General features: G+C 36.7%; 2 protein-coding genes and 1 long non-coding RNA gene across 3 annotated transcripts; 2 read left to right on the forward strand and 1 right to left on the reverse strand.

Moving 5' to 3' along the window:
* Positions 1 to 513: 513 nt before the first annotated feature.
* LOC103513682 (eukaryotic translation initiation factor 2 subunit 1) lies at positions 514 to 4,139 on the reverse strand. The gene is made up of 4 exons (XM_026826819.1): positions 3,912 to 4,139; positions 2,977 to 3,240; positions 1,081 to 1,196; positions 514 to 707 (listed from the first exon to the last, which is right to left on the reverse strand). Exons 2-4 carry the CDS (start codon positions 3,218 to 3,220, stop codon positions 537 to 539), a joined length of 531 nt encoding a protein of 176 aa, XP_026682620.1. The 5' UTR covers positions 3,221 to 3,240; positions 3,912 to 4,139; the 3' UTR covers positions 514 to 536.
* Positions 4,140 to 5,363: 1,224 nt separating this feature from the next.
* Positions 5,364 to 8,944, forward strand: LOC113469262. The gene is made up of 2 exons (XM_026826820.1): positions 5,364 to 5,557; positions 8,445 to 8,944. Exons 1-2 carry the CDS (start codon positions 5,364 to 5,366, stop codon positions 8,662 to 8,664), a joined length of 414 nt encoding a protein of 137 aa, XP_026682621.1. The 3' UTR covers positions 8,665 to 8,944.
* A 3,582-nt stretch (positions 8,945 to 12,526) lies between these two features.
* Positions 12,527 to 13,347, forward strand: LOC103513676. The gene is made up of 2 exons (XR_003392731.1): positions 12,527 to 12,641; positions 13,243 to 13,347. It is a non-coding gene; the product is annotated as an uncharacterized LOC103513676 (long non-coding RNA).
* Positions 13,348 to 15,279: the final 1,932 nt, after the last annotated feature.

A 15,279-nucleotide genomic window follows, 5' to 3' on the forward strand; every position in this document is an offset into this window, starting at 1 on the left:
TTCTATCTTAATTGAACTAAATTTTGTATGTTTACTTTCTCATTACTTTAGTAATCAGTCCAAATGTTTTCTTCAAAGAAAGGAAATAAGCATGAGAAGAAGGACAATCGTTTCAAATTCCACAAGAAAAATATGCGTTTTCTATTCCACTCCATTTCAATCTTCGTTCTCTCCCTCTTCCTCATCCTCTCCTTCATCACCATCTCGCTCATTATCGAAGTCAATTTTTGGGGGTTGAAACCAATGCCATCTTTGATTTCAATGGTTTATGTACAAGCGCTACCACATTACCTAGTTTTATCTTAATTGAACTAAATTTTGTATTTTTACTTTCTCATTACTTTAGTAGTCAGTCCAAATGTTTTCTTCAAAGTAAGGAAATGAGCATGAGAAGAAGGACAATCGTTTCAAATTCCACAAGAAACATACGCGTTTTCTATTCCACTCCATTTCAATCTTCGTTCTCTCCCTCTTCCTCATCCTCTCCTTCATCACCATCTCGCTCATTATCGACGCGTTTTCTATTCCACTCCATTTCAATCTTCGTTCTCTCCCTCTTCCTCATCCTCTCCTTCATCACCATCTCGCTCATTATCGAAGTCTTCTTCGTCTTCATCATCATCAGCGGCCACCTCTGCATTCTCAGCCTCGGCGCGTTCCATTTGTCTGGCCAACTCAGCCTCGTCACTTGCCGTCACCACTTTAGGCTGGAAGAAGCGAAATCGGAGATAATTGATTTTTATCTTAAGATCAGTACACAACGACATAAAAATTGTTTTTTTTTTTATCTTTAAATAAGTACATAACAAGTGGTTCAGGGAACTGAAAAACTTGCTTGAAGAAAAGGACCCATACGCGCTCCCGATAGATTTCAAAATCTATTGAACAAATTTCCCATAAATAATTACCATGGTTGCCAAATTACATCCGAATTGAATAAATCTGTTTGGGAGTTTTGACTATGACAAAATTAATTCAATCATGTAGATGTAAGTACATGATTGGCCTTGGTGCAAAGTAATTCTCTAAGAGAGGTCCAATATAAAATACAGACATCATGCTCATCAACAGAATACTTACCGCCATTTGAACTTGGAACACTCCTCCCAGTTGTTCTATCTTTGCCTTGATTGTGTCTATTGCTTCCTGGAGAGCTTTGAGTCCATCTGCCTTCTCTGGAGTGACAGTGGTCATTACTGGAAAGTAAAATCAAATAGTGAAGTCAATTCAAGCTCTCAAGGTTTCTCAAAAAGCAATGGAGAGAGATCTGTATGGGATGTTAGGGAAAACCAGAAGAGAAATGAAGCAATGAGTCTCACGGGCATAATGGTCAAGGTGCTTACTTGGTAAACAGGAGGGCACACGTTTGATGCCCTGTGAGAATTTGATGAATACTTAAGGAATGAAGAACAGCAGACAAATAAATTATAAGCCTATGTTATAGCTCCAATACCTCACTACTTAATTATTTGCAATTAAAAGTGGGAACCAGTTAGGGTAAGTGTACCATTTATTCGCCCACCTAAGGGTTTTTCCAGACAAAAACACTTATATCTCTGGTCCTAATTATTTTGGAATAGTGATCTTAGGTTCATTTGAAGCGGAATTTAGTCCTTAATAGAATGTATTTATAGCGAAATAATAATAGTCTACCGATTTTCCGAAAATTTCCATCAAGTGAAAAAAGGCGAGTGTTCCTATTATTCGCCCACTTTTCAGAATGATGTTCCTATTATTCGCCCATTTGGTTCCAATTATTGGCCCACCTCAGTTTTTGCCATATTTAGTTTGGAAATTCCGGAGGTCCTCTAGTGAATCTAGATGGTGAAGTCATCGGAATCAACTCCATGAAGGTGACAGCTGGCATTTCATTTGCAATTCCTATTGATTATGCTATTGAATTTCTGACAAATTATAAGAGAAAAGGTAAATTTTGTGCATATTCAAAAGGAAAATCAGACCTCCGTACGGAAGTCTTATCTTACCGAAATTAAAGAGAGAAAGAGGACAAAGACGATCGATCCTTCTCTGTTTAAGATAAAGTTCGCCCGGACGGGCATTGAACCCGCGACTTGACGCTTACAAGGCAGGCGCGCTACCTTCCAAAATAACTAGGCTGGCCCTCCGTCCTCAATTACTATATTTAATATTATCGTGGATAATTTAATGGAGATCATTTACTTCCTCTTTGACTTTCAGACATAGATCGAACCATCACTCACAAGAAATACATAGGAATCACAATGCTCACACTGAATGAAAAGCTGATAGAACAATTAAGACGGGATCGACATATTCCTTATGATCTCACCCATGGCGTACTCATTTGGAGAGTCATGTACAATTCACCTGCCTATTTGTAAGTTAATAGTGCTATAGGACGAAAGAGTACCTATACCCCAGCAGTAGGCTACTTTGACAGTTGCGTTTTTCCAAACAATTTTGAGTATAAAATTCCGTACCTCGGCTGGAATTAAACCCACATCCTCTCGATTACTAGGCGAGTGTCTTGCCCAATACACCACCTCAAAGTTAGTTGTGTGGTCCATAAACCACCCTAGTATCACTTGTCACATACTTCTGAGGCTTTATCTGTTAGTTTGTAGCGAGCTTACAAAATTCCTGTCCTGATTTCAGAGCGGGTCTACATCAAGAGGATATCATCATAGAACTGAACAAGAAACCTTGCCAATTCAACTGCCCATGATTTTTTCAACATGAACTTCATGTACAGTAAAATTTTACTAACTATTGTAATATCTCTATATTTCAATGTAAAATAAAATTTATTATTAGGTAGGTATAAATTTTACCTTTTTCTTTATCAACTCGAATGACAACTACAGGCTCTGTCTTGCCAACTCGGATCAATTTGTTGATGGATCTCAACATGAACTTCATGTACAGTAAAATTTTACAAACTATTGTAATATCTCTATATTTCAATGTAAAATATAATTTATTATTAGGTATAAATTTTACCTTTTTCTTTATCAACTCGAATGACAACTACAGGCTCTGTCTTGCCAACTCGGATCAATTTGTTGATGGATCTAATACGCCTCCTGGACAATTCTGAGAGCAAGATCATGCCCTCAATGTTGTTGTACTCTAGCAGATGTACATAGGCACCCATCTCAGCTATGCTGATCACAGTTACCATGACAACATCTTCAACTTCTGGATACTTTTCTGCATAGAATCTACACGACAATGGCATTTTGATCTTTGGATTTTAACCTGGAAGTAGAAGAAAAGGTTTTAATTAATGTAATACCCTAGATTTACACATGTTTTAGCTCTACTTGATTCTGGTGAACTCCAACCTAAGAAAAACATTACCCCCAACTTCATCTGACATACATGAAGTAGGTACCAGGTTATTCTGCTTTATTGTACCTACTTGGCTATGGTAAAGTGATGACTTGATGAGTGTAATGAGGGGTGATGAAGGTTTGAAAGGATAACTTTATCATGTTACCGGTTCTTTGAAAGGAATCTTACCTTAGGATTAATCTTAAAGACACATGTTTTAGCTCTACTTGATTCTGGTGAACTCCAACCTAAGAAAAACATTACCCCCAACTTCATCTGACATACATGAAGTAGGTAACTACCAGGTTATTCTGCTTTATTGTACCTACTTGGCTATGGTAAAGTGATGACTTGATGAGTCTAATGAGGGGTGATGAAGGTTTGAAAGGATAACTTTATCATGTTACCGGTTCTTTGAAAGGAATCTTACCTTAGGATTAATCTTAAAGTCTGACATACATGAAGTAGGTACCAGGTTATTCTGCTTTATTGTACTTGGCTATGGTAAAGTGATGACTTGATGAGTCTAATGAGGGGCGATGAACGTTTGAAAGGATAACTTTATCATGTTACCGGTTCTTTGAAAGGAATCTTACCTTAGGATTAAGCTTAAAGTCTCCTTTTGATAATCAGATTTTTATCAGCAATCTGTAAACAAGGATTTTTACTGAGATTGGGTCCAGTAAGAAAGGGAGACACTTTTGATGGAAAGTACTATTATTAAAGCGTAGATTTGATGAAAATAAAGAATAGAAATGATTCCTTTCCTTCTAAAAAGAAATAAATTTCAGAAAAAAGAAAAAAGTTGAGGACTGGCACTTTCTAACCTCAAAACACATCTCTAGTTTTTGAAAATCCGAGCTGAATGCTGATGCAATCCAGCACAGAGAAAAAATGAAATTCGAAAGCCGATTCACACGATGACATCAAATGTTAAGCGCAGAGGTGTGCGTTCAGGTTTTTCCCAAGGTGGAGTACCTCTATGCGTGCCTTCAGAGAGTGATGACAATAGGTAATGACATCTACTTCAATAATTCAATCCATCCAAGTGATATTTAATTCCTTTCATACTCCTAGGTTTTACATTAATTTATCTTTACTCAAAATGATTTTAATTACCTATGTGCTCGATATTTGTTTTTCCTCATTTCCCAAAATACATATTTGCTACTTGCTTGAAGCAAGTCCATAGGGTTCCTCAACTTCCTCTTCCTAGTTGAATTTTTCCTGTTCCTATGACTCCTAAAACGTACATACCTACATGAAAAACTCAATGGCGGAAAACTGCTCAAAATCTCAGCTGGCTCAGGGTCGCGCCCAATTGTTTGGCGTCGAAATTTGGGCCTTGATATTGCTTGACATCAGTCCAGCTCTTATCAATTATTCCATTTGTATTTTTAGTCCTTTTTTTCTTTTTCATACCGTTTTCATTTTTACTTTTTTTTGCACAACTTGCGATCCAGTTCTTATCAATTACATATTTCATTTGTGTTCATTTTTACATAATATTGGTACCTACTTGGAAATCTCTTCGAATTATTTTATTCAGTCAGTGTGTGTTAATTAATTTAAGTGCAAAATTTAGGCAGCAAAACATTAAAATAATTTATTCAAGTCTGTTTACCGCTGATTAACCAAAAATATCATTTTTACGGATAAGGTTCTCTAGTCTTAGAGAGGCTCTATATTTGCTGTTAAAAAGTTCTTATCAATTACATAATATTTCATTTGTGTTCATTTTTACATATAATATTGGTACCTACTTGAAAATCTCTTCAAATTAATTTTATTCAGTCAGTGTGTGTTAGTTAATTTAAGTGCAAAATTTAGGCAGCAAAACATTAAAATAAATTTATTTAAGTCTGTTTACCGCTGATTAACCAAAAATATCATTTTTACGGATAAGGTTCTCTAGTCTTAGAGAGGCTCTATATTTGCTGTTAAAACACTACATACATATTTCAATTCGAACCAGGATCAGCTCAACCTCACTAATCGTCATAATAGACAAAACCAATTCAATGAAATCCCAAGTAATAAATCCAACTATGTCACCCGTTGAGCAAGAGCTTCAACCCATCACCCGCAACACGAAATTCAAACCTGAAGATGAAAGCAAAAATGTCATCGCTGAACCAAAATCTAATAACCGGGTAAAGGTGAAAAAATCACCCGCAACACGAAATTCAAACCTGAAGATGAAAGCAAAAATGTCATCGCTGAACCAAAATCTAATAACCGGGTAAAGGTGAAAAATGTGTTAGGTACCTAAATTTGCATTAGTGAGTAGTGACCAAAGATTGAAACTACGGTAGTGACCTATCCTCATCTATTTTTTAGTATCTTCCTTCTCTCTTCGATTTCGGGACGATAAGACCTTAGCAGTTACAGTTCCCTCCCTTAGGATTAATCTTAAAGTCTCCTTTTGATAACCAGATTTTTATCAGCAATCTGTAAACAAGGATTTTTACTGAGATTGGGTCCAGTAAGAAAGGGAGACACTTTTGATGGAAAGTACTATTATTAAAGCGTAGATTTGATGAAAATAAAGAATAGAAATGATTCCTTTCCTTCTAAAAAGAAATAAATTTCAGAAAAAAGAAAAAAGTTGAGGACTGGCACTTTCTAACCTCAAAACACATCTCTATTTTTTGAAAATCCGAGCTGAATGCTGATGCAATCCAGCACAGAGAAAAAATAAAATTTGAAAGCCGATTCACACGATGACATCAAATGGTAAGCGCAGAGGTGTGCGTTCAGGTTTTTTCCAAGGTGGAGTACCTCTCTGCGTGCCTTCAGAGAGTGATGACAATAGGTAATGACATCTACTTCAATTCAATCCATTCAAGTGATTTAATTTAATTCCTTTCATACTCCTAGGTTTTACATTAATTTATCTTTACTTACCTAAAATGATTTTAATCACCTACGTGCTCGATATTTGTTTTTCCTTATTTCCCAAAATACATATTTGCTACCTGCTTGAAGCAAGTCCATAGGGTTCCTCTTCCTAGTTGGATTTTTCCTGTTCCTATGACTCCTAAAACGTACATACCTACATGAAAAACTCAATGGCGGAAAACTGCTTTGATTTATCTTTACTTAAAATGATTTTCATCAAACGTACTACATACTACATATTATTTGTTTTTTTTTTTCCTTTATATTGTAGACTGCACTTTTAGCATTATTACCAAATTCATTTCTCCAAGTACCTACACAAGTTCGCTAGAAAACTTGTTTAAAGCAAGTCCAAAGGGTTCTTCTTTCTAGTTGGATTTTTCCTGTTCCTATGACTCCCAACGTAGATAAAAAAAAACTTAATGGCAGAAAACTGCTCAAAATCTCAGCTGCCTCAGGGTCGTGCCCAATTGTTTGGCGTCGAAATTTGGGCCTTGATATTGCTTGACATTGGCAAAGTGCACAAAAATATTAAAAACAACAAATTGCACAAGAATACGGCCAAAAAGCGACCGAAATGCCGCCAACCGCTGCACCGATCTTAACCAAAAGTTTTGTGTTGCATCCTTATCACATTTGTGGCCTACATACCAAATTTCAAGTCTCTGAATTTCCCAAGTGATTAAATTTAATTCCTTTCATACTCCTAGGTTTTACATTAATTTATCTTTACTTAAAATGATTTTAATTACCTACGTGCTCGATATTTGTTTTTCCTCATTTCCCAAAATACACATTTGCTACCTGCTTGAAGCAAGTCCATAGGGTTCCTCTTCCTAGTTGGATTTTTCCTGTTCCTATGATTCCTAAAACGTACATACCTACATGAAAAACTCAGTGGCGGAAAACTGCTCAAAATCTCAGCTGGCTCAGGGTCGCGCCCAATTGTTTGGCGTCGAAATTTGGGCCTTGATATTGCTTGACATAGAACAGTTCTCGAGGTTTTCGTTCCAACAGGGTGTAAGAAAAAGTACACTATAGCCTAGTGAGCTTCAAAGGCAGCGCACCAAATATAAGAACAGTTCTCGAGGTTTTCGTTCCAACAGGGTGTAAGAAAAAGTACACTATAGCCTAGTGAGCTTCAAAGGCAGCGCACCAAACTTGTAAGCACTAGGTCAGTGATTCCCACCCAGGGCGGATTTTATTCTAAACGGATAAGGCTGTCTTTTTAGCCCGTCCTTCCTTTATTATTACGACTAGCTGAATCACTAGGTCAGTTCGATTCCCACCCAGGGCGGATTTTATTCTTAACGGATAAGGCTGTCTTTTTAGCCCGTCCTTCCTTTATTATTACGATAGTAATAAAAAAGGTATAGTGGACGGGCTATTAAAATCCTTAATAATATTATTTGAGCCTTCCACTAAGAGTGCCAAATTTTCACTTCCAGATACGAATACGGCCAAAAAGCGACCGAAATGCCGCCAACCGCTGCACCGATCTTAACCAAAAGTTTTGTGTTGCAGCCTTATCACATTTGTGGCCTACATACCAAATTTCAAGTCTCTGAATTTCTTTCGAGCAGTTAACCACCCATAAAGGGAACTATTGTGTCTCATAAGAACAGTTCAAATTGCACATGAGTAAAAGTAACGTGCCTTTCACTACACAATAGGATAAATACGTAGGTAAATAAAATAAAAGGCTGTCCACCTAGTTAGCTTAGTTGGTAGCGCGTCTGCCTTGTAAACGGGTTCGATTTCCGCCCGGGGCGTATTTTATCCTGATGAGATAATGTTCGTTCTCGGAAGAGCTGGCTTTCTCCTATCCTGCTTTCCTTCTCTCTTCGATTTCGGGACGATAAGACCTTAGCAGTTACAGTTCCCTCTGTCAAATTTCTTAAAAAAAAAAAACAACAACAACTAGGGCCGGAGCTTCATTTTGGTTAAACGAAACTTGGTTCGCAACCATACGTAGATAACAGAACTCATAATTCCATTTCCGTGAGTGAGGTATGCTTCCAAGGTGCATTTTGAAAATGGCCTAGGTACCTACCTGGCGTCACGAAAATATTACGAGTATCGATTCCCACCCAGGGCGGATTTTATTCTAAACGGATAAGGCTGTCTTTTTAGCCCGTCCTTCCTTTATTATTACGATAGTAATAAAAAAAGGTATAGTGGACGGGCTATTAAAATCCTTAATAATATTATTTAAGCCTTCCACTAAGAGTGCCAAATTTTCACTTCCAGATAACAGTCGGACTCACGCTGATCGTGTTTCGTCACAAAATTAACACCCCGTACGATCACAAGGAAAGACCTCGCTATATCAAACGAATCGACAACCTCATTCTGGCCGGAGTATTTCTGGTGACTATTCTCAATGTGTTCATTGCCACCTTCACCACATTCGGTGACAAAATTCTTCATTATCCTCCCTCGCGGTAGCGATTGCTAAGTCGCAGAGCGCGGGTTTGAACTCCAACGGAGACATGGAATTTTATTCTTGATTAGGTTAAATTAGATTAGACATCCTAGATAAGATACATTTTTACCCAATGAAAAATACAGTAATAATAACTGATGACATTTTATTTTAGGTCCGGGGCCACAAAAAGAGTTTAAACTCACTTTGTGGCCCGGGGGTTAGATGTTTCAAAGGTGTTATTATATTTATGTAGAGCTGAGTTACATGGAAGGGAATGTCTTTGGTGCGCCCTCTCCTAAAATCTTCCTTTCAACCAAATAACTGATGACATTTTATTTTAGGTCCGGGGCCACAAAAAGAGTTTAAACTCACTTTGTGGCCCGGGGGTTCGATGTTTCGAAGGTGTTATTATATTTATGTAGAGCTGAGTTACATGGAAGGGAATGTCTTTGGTGCGCCCTCTCCTAAAATCTTCCTTTCAACCAAAGAATAGGTCAATTATTATTATTTTCTCATTCAAAGAAATACATATGGGTAATTAAAATAAATAAATAAACGGATATTCAAAGAACATCGCAGAAGGCCTTTTTCAAATGATGGTTTGTGAGTCATGAAAAATATATGGATTTCTTTATTTCGTAATATTACACGGATAAAATAATAATGTCTTATGGGAAAATGATTCATGTTATATAAAAATATAATTTATACAGGCTGTCCTCTATCGAAGGAACCATAGAATTTCTCACAAACTACTTTCAAAGTTTCAAACCATAGACCACCCAAGTTGTTACGTAATTGAAAATAAAATTGTTTTGTACGTCCTTTGTTTCAAAGCTTGATCCTCTATCGAAGGAACCATAGAATTTCTCACAGATTACTTTCAAAGTTTCAAACCATAGACCACCCAAGTTGTTACGTAATTGAAAATAAAATTGTTTTGTACGTCCTTTGTTTCAAAGCTTGGAAGGTATCGCGCCTGCCTTCTAAGCGCTACGTCACGGGTTCAATTCCAACAGATTCTCGTTCTCGGAACGGCTGGCTTTCTTCTATCCTGTATACTGGCGCCTGCCTTCTAAGCGCTACGTCACGGGTTCAATTCCAACAGATTCTCGTTCTCGGAACGGCTGGCTTTCTTCTATCCTGTATACTGTCTTCCTTATTTCATCGATTTCGGTACGATAGGACTCTTTTGTTTCAAGTTCTCGCTATTAAACCTCTCTTTCTCTCGATTTTTTTTTTTGCACTCAAAGCAACAGGGCTATTATTGCGGTACCGCAATTTGCGGTATTATTTCTTCTTCGCCTTTTCCCATGTTCAGATGGGGTCGGCGTTTGTCGTCGGCCTCTCAATCAGCTTTAGAGTGATCGCTTTGAGGCCAACTGATTTTGGCTAAACAAAATTTTCCGAGCGGGATGCCCTTCGCACTCAACCTTCGCTATTGATATAGCGTGAGGAAATTTGGGCTAGTCTTTCTTCCCGTTTAGGTGTTGGGTCGACACAAAGCCGTATTTAGATATGGTTCTAGCTCTAACTCTCAAGGTGTGTCCGCGTCCATACATAGTTGCCAGAAATCGATCGATGTCGACTGAACCGTCCATACTCTCTAGACAACATAAATTCACCTTGTCAATCGACGGCAGGTCGACTATGTTTGGACACACCTTTATAGCAAAAATAGACCTATCTAACTTCCCGTTTAGGTGTTGGGTCGACACAAAGCCGTATTTAGATATGGTTCTAGCTCTAACTCTCAAGGTCCGCGGTGTGTCCGCGTCCATACATAGTTGACAGAAATCGATCGATGTCGACTGAACCGTCCATTCTCTCTAGACAACATAAATTCACCTTGTCAATCGACGGCAGGTCGACTATGTTTGGACACACCTTTATAGCAAAAATAGACCTATCTATTTAGAAAAAAAAAAAAACAAAGAACAACATGGAATGAGAAATCTTACTTCCAGTCCATCAGGAGATATTTTCAGATATTCGCTGGCATCCTTTACATTGAGCATCGCGTGAATGTGCTTCAGATTCATTAGCTCGTATGTGTATTTTCTATTTGGCACAGGAACTGGAAATAAAAACAAAAAACAATTATTTCCTTAGAATAAACTCGGTTGATAATCATATATGACTGTAGGTACTTAGGTAGGTAATCATTTAATCAATAATCATGATATTTATTATTAACTAGTGGTTGACCTGTCCTTTGTACGGATCCACCACTCATCACTGTTTTTTCCCCTAAAATAAAAACAGAAAACAATTATTTCCTTAGAATAAACTTGGTTGATAGTCATATGACTGTAGGTACTTAAGTAGGTGGGTAATTATTTAATCAATAATCATGATATTTATTATTAACTAGTGGTTGACCTGTCCTTTGTACGGATCCACCACTCATCACTGTTTTTTCCCCTCCCCAGTGTTAAGTATATCAAGTTAATTACTTACATAGGTTATCTAGACACCACTGAGCACAGAATCCCACTTGAGCCCGCACCTGATCATTAGAATTCAACATGGATTCCAGAGCCAGGAGTGGGGTTCGATTCTCCAGCTCGAAATATTTCTTGATGGTGATTTTGTTTTCACCTGTGGAATGGAAAATCATATTTGTATCATTATTCTCATTTTAAATTCGCTTTACAACTTTAGTGGAAATCATAGCAATACACTTGAGATTTTCTCAATTTCTTTTTTATATCCTTCTAAGTGGCAGGATTCTCCTTAAGGAGCTCTTCCACCCAACCACTTGTTTTTCTTTCAATGTGAGCCCAGGGAGGTTTTGAATGTCCCTAGACTTGTGAGTGTCCCCCATATCCCTATAAATCTTATTCTCACTTTACCTGTTATACTTTCTAAACTCAAATGTTTCACTAGGATATCAGTTAATGGAGCTCTCTTACTGGTTGCTATTAGGTACCAATATAACATGTCCTTATCATTAAGTGATTTATCATTTACTTACTATGAATCAATATTTTATCACTTAGTAGGTAGTAAATAATTTCTCAACTTGCTATCCATCAATATTTTATCACTTACTAGTTTGTGCAAATTTTGTTATACTTTCTAAACTCAAATGTTTCACTAGGATATCAGTTAATGGAGCTCTCTTACTGGTTGCTATTATAGGTACCAATATGACATGTCCTTATCATTAAGTGATTTATCATTTACTTACTATCAATCAATATTTTATCACTTAGTAGGTAGTAAATAATTTCTCAACTTGCTATCCATCAATATTTTATCACTTACTAGTTTGTGCAAATTTCTCTAAGGCAATCAGTGAATGCAACACAACAACAGGATCATTTTTATCATCCTGTAAACAACATGAAAACATTCCATCCATTTAATCACTGAAGGCATTAGCTGACAGTAAATGTTGAAGTAAACAACCAGTGGATTGGAATCCCTTTGTTACTGTTTACATCTTTGATAGGTACATAAATATTCAATCTTCCTGCTTCTTTAACCTCTTTTTCCTTGTGGTGTGCAAATTTCTCTAAGGCAATCAGTGAATGCAACACAACAACAGGATCATTTTTATCATCCTGTAAACAACATGAAAACATTACATATGCGATTTTTTTTGTACACTCTGACAGTTGGCGCTTCGAATAAAATACATATATATTCCTACATAGGAGTATGTGCGACACCATTTACTTAGTTGTCAAATCGGGTAGTGCGTTAATATCGCAACATATTTTTTTCTATCCTTGCGTTTTAATACTAATTGTGAAATCCAATCGGTTTGAATCGGTACTCGCAATGAGATAGACGCACTACCTTCCAAGTTAAACAAGGCTAGCTTACTACTGTTTGTTATTGCTATGAAGGAATTGTTAATTTCATCAATTTATGCATTTACTTATTTTTTCTCAGAAAAAGTCAGCTGCCGCTGCTCCTACAAAGGCGGGCGCTGCAGCTGCCAAAACAACTGAGAAAGCCCCGGCAGGAAAACCGGGTGGGAAGAAAGGTAAGCATAAGATTGTAGATCATGTCAAAAGAGAAGGTCGAAAAAGAAAGGGAAAATTCTGAAGACCTTTGTTGCTATATGATTTACCAAATTCCATAAGTTTCAAGGACTGGCAACCGCGGGAAGAGTTACCATTATGGGTAAAGGGTACAGGGTCGCGATAGTGAATAGTAGGTACATAGGTAACTATCTCCAAGTATAGGTAATGATAATGATGATTGTAAATTCGAGATAGATATGTAGTGATTATAATCATGATTCTGGTGGATAGTAAGTACATAGGTAACTATCTCCAAGTATAGGTAATGATAATGATGATTGTAAATTCGAGATAGATATGTAGTGATTATAATCATGATTCTAAAACCCAGATTTTGTAAGTAGGTATCTTTTGAGTTCTAGGTCGATAAAAAAAAGTTGGAAAAATCGTTCCTAAGTTACACTGTAATATTAGTTACACTGTAATTGTCCCTAATATTAGTTACACTGTAATTGTCCCTAGGGACGTAGTGTGATGTTCAAAAAAAAAAAAAAAGTGTAGATAGACAAAACTTATCACTTTCCGTTGAGAAAATAAAATTTACCTCACTTTTATTTTCAGGAGGTGGAAAGAAGTAAAATGCCTCTAATACGAGCTACCCACTGACAGATGCAGGAATGGTAAATACAATGGGATCTCAGCAGACTATACCTTTTGTGAACTCACTGTAGGTACATAGGTAACTATCTCCAAGTATAGGTAATGATAATGATGGTTGTAAATTCGAGATAGATATGTAGTGTAGATAGACAAAACTTATCACTTTCCGTTGAGAAAATAAATTTACCTCACTTTTATTTTCAGGAGGAGGAAAGAAGTAATATGCCTCTAATACGAGCTACCCACTGACAGATGCATCAGGAATGGTAAATACAATGGGATCTCAGCAGACTATACCTTTTGTGAACTCGCTCTCAATCTGATGTACCTACTGATTTGTGCCTTCTGTTTAAATTGTCTTTTATGTAGAATAATGTACCTACTCACCCTTTTGTTGATACTTTTGTATTCCTACCAAGAATAATAAACTAATTGGATAATGAATATTGTATATGCCATTGTTTTCGAAATTTTCAAGTTCTATGTACGTATAAGTATAGTAGGTTGTTTTCTTTTCAGTCATTTTTCCACGATTTAGAACGTGGGTAAACCCAGCCTACAAAAACGTGTGATATACCCGTAGATCCTGAGAAATACCTATATGGGTAAGTGTACCATTTATTGGCCCACCTAAAAAACGTACCATTTATTGGCCCACCTGTACCATACGCCACATAAGTCTGAACTGGACTTATTGAAGGAAAAATTCTGACCCATTTTAAAGTGAAAGTACCTACACCTCTAAGTATGTGTATAGGCAATAGGTATTTATTAAATATGAAGAAGGTACCAAAATACCTACCTTGTACGAGGACTGAAAAGCAACAACAAAAAAAAAAACAAACAACAACAACTAGGGCCGGACCTTGGTTCTCAACCATACGTAAATAACAGAACTCATAATTCCATTTCCGTGAGTGAGGTATGCTTCCAAGGTGCATTTTGAAAATGGCCTAGGTACCTGCCTGGCGTCACGAAAATTACGAGTAGGTAATGTAAAATGAAGTCTGTTAAACTCACTAAAGATAGAAAGGGCTACAAAAACATCTACTCATAATGATGTACCTATGTGTTACCTAAATTTGCATTAGTGAGTAGTGACCAAAGATTGAACTACGGTAGTGACCTATCCTCATCTATTTTTTAGTAACACACAAAAGCGCAATAGAAATCACAACGATTGCTAAAAATATTATTTACATTTTACATCGACATAACTTTTGAATTCAAGTGATTAGGTATCTCCTGATTCATAAAAATAAAATTAATAGTTTGGTAATCGACACAATTGACGAACTGTTGTAGTAGTTGAAAATGGGCAAAGGAAAAGGTAGGTACTGATTCATAAAAATAAAATTAATAGTTTGGTAATCGACACAATTGACGAACTGTTGTAGTAGTTGAAAATGGGTAAAGGAAAAGGTAAGTTCTTTTTAAATTTAAAAACATGAAAAGCACTTTGTACTTAGGTTGAAATTTTCAATTGGAGGGTACCTAAGTAGGTCGTATGTAGGTAAGATCATCGAAAAATTAGACCCCTAATCCCTACACGAACTGTTGTAGTAGTTGAAAATGGGCAAAGGAAAAGGTAAGTTCTTTTTAAATTTAAAAACATGAAAAGCACTTCGTACTTAGGTTGAAATTTTCAATTGGAGGGTACCTAAGTAGGTCGTATGTAGGTAAGATCATCGAAAAATTAGACCCCTAATCCCTACATTGACAGATTTCATTTTTCATGTATATTGAAGGAAAAATTCTGACCCATTTTAAAGTGAAAGTACGTACACCTCTAAGTATGTGTATAGGCAATAGGTATTTATTAAATATGAAGAAGGTACCAAAATACCTACCTTGTACGAGGACTGAAAAGTAGGTACACTTCTAAGTATGTGTATAGGCAATAGGTATTTATTAAATATGAAGAAGGTACCAAAATACCTACCTTGTACGAGGACTGAAAAGTGTGATGGAAGTTTGTACCTATATACCTGGAATCCT

The sequence above is a fragment of the Diaphorina citri genome, unplaced genomic scaffold (genome assembly GCF_000475195.1).
Source record: "Diaphorina citri unplaced genomic scaffold, Diaci psyllid genome assembly version 1.1 scaffold1007, whole genome shotgun sequence".
In the NCBI taxonomy this organism is placed as follows: Eukaryota; Metazoa; Arthropoda; class Insecta; order Hemiptera; family Psyllidae; genus Diaphorina; species Diaphorina citri.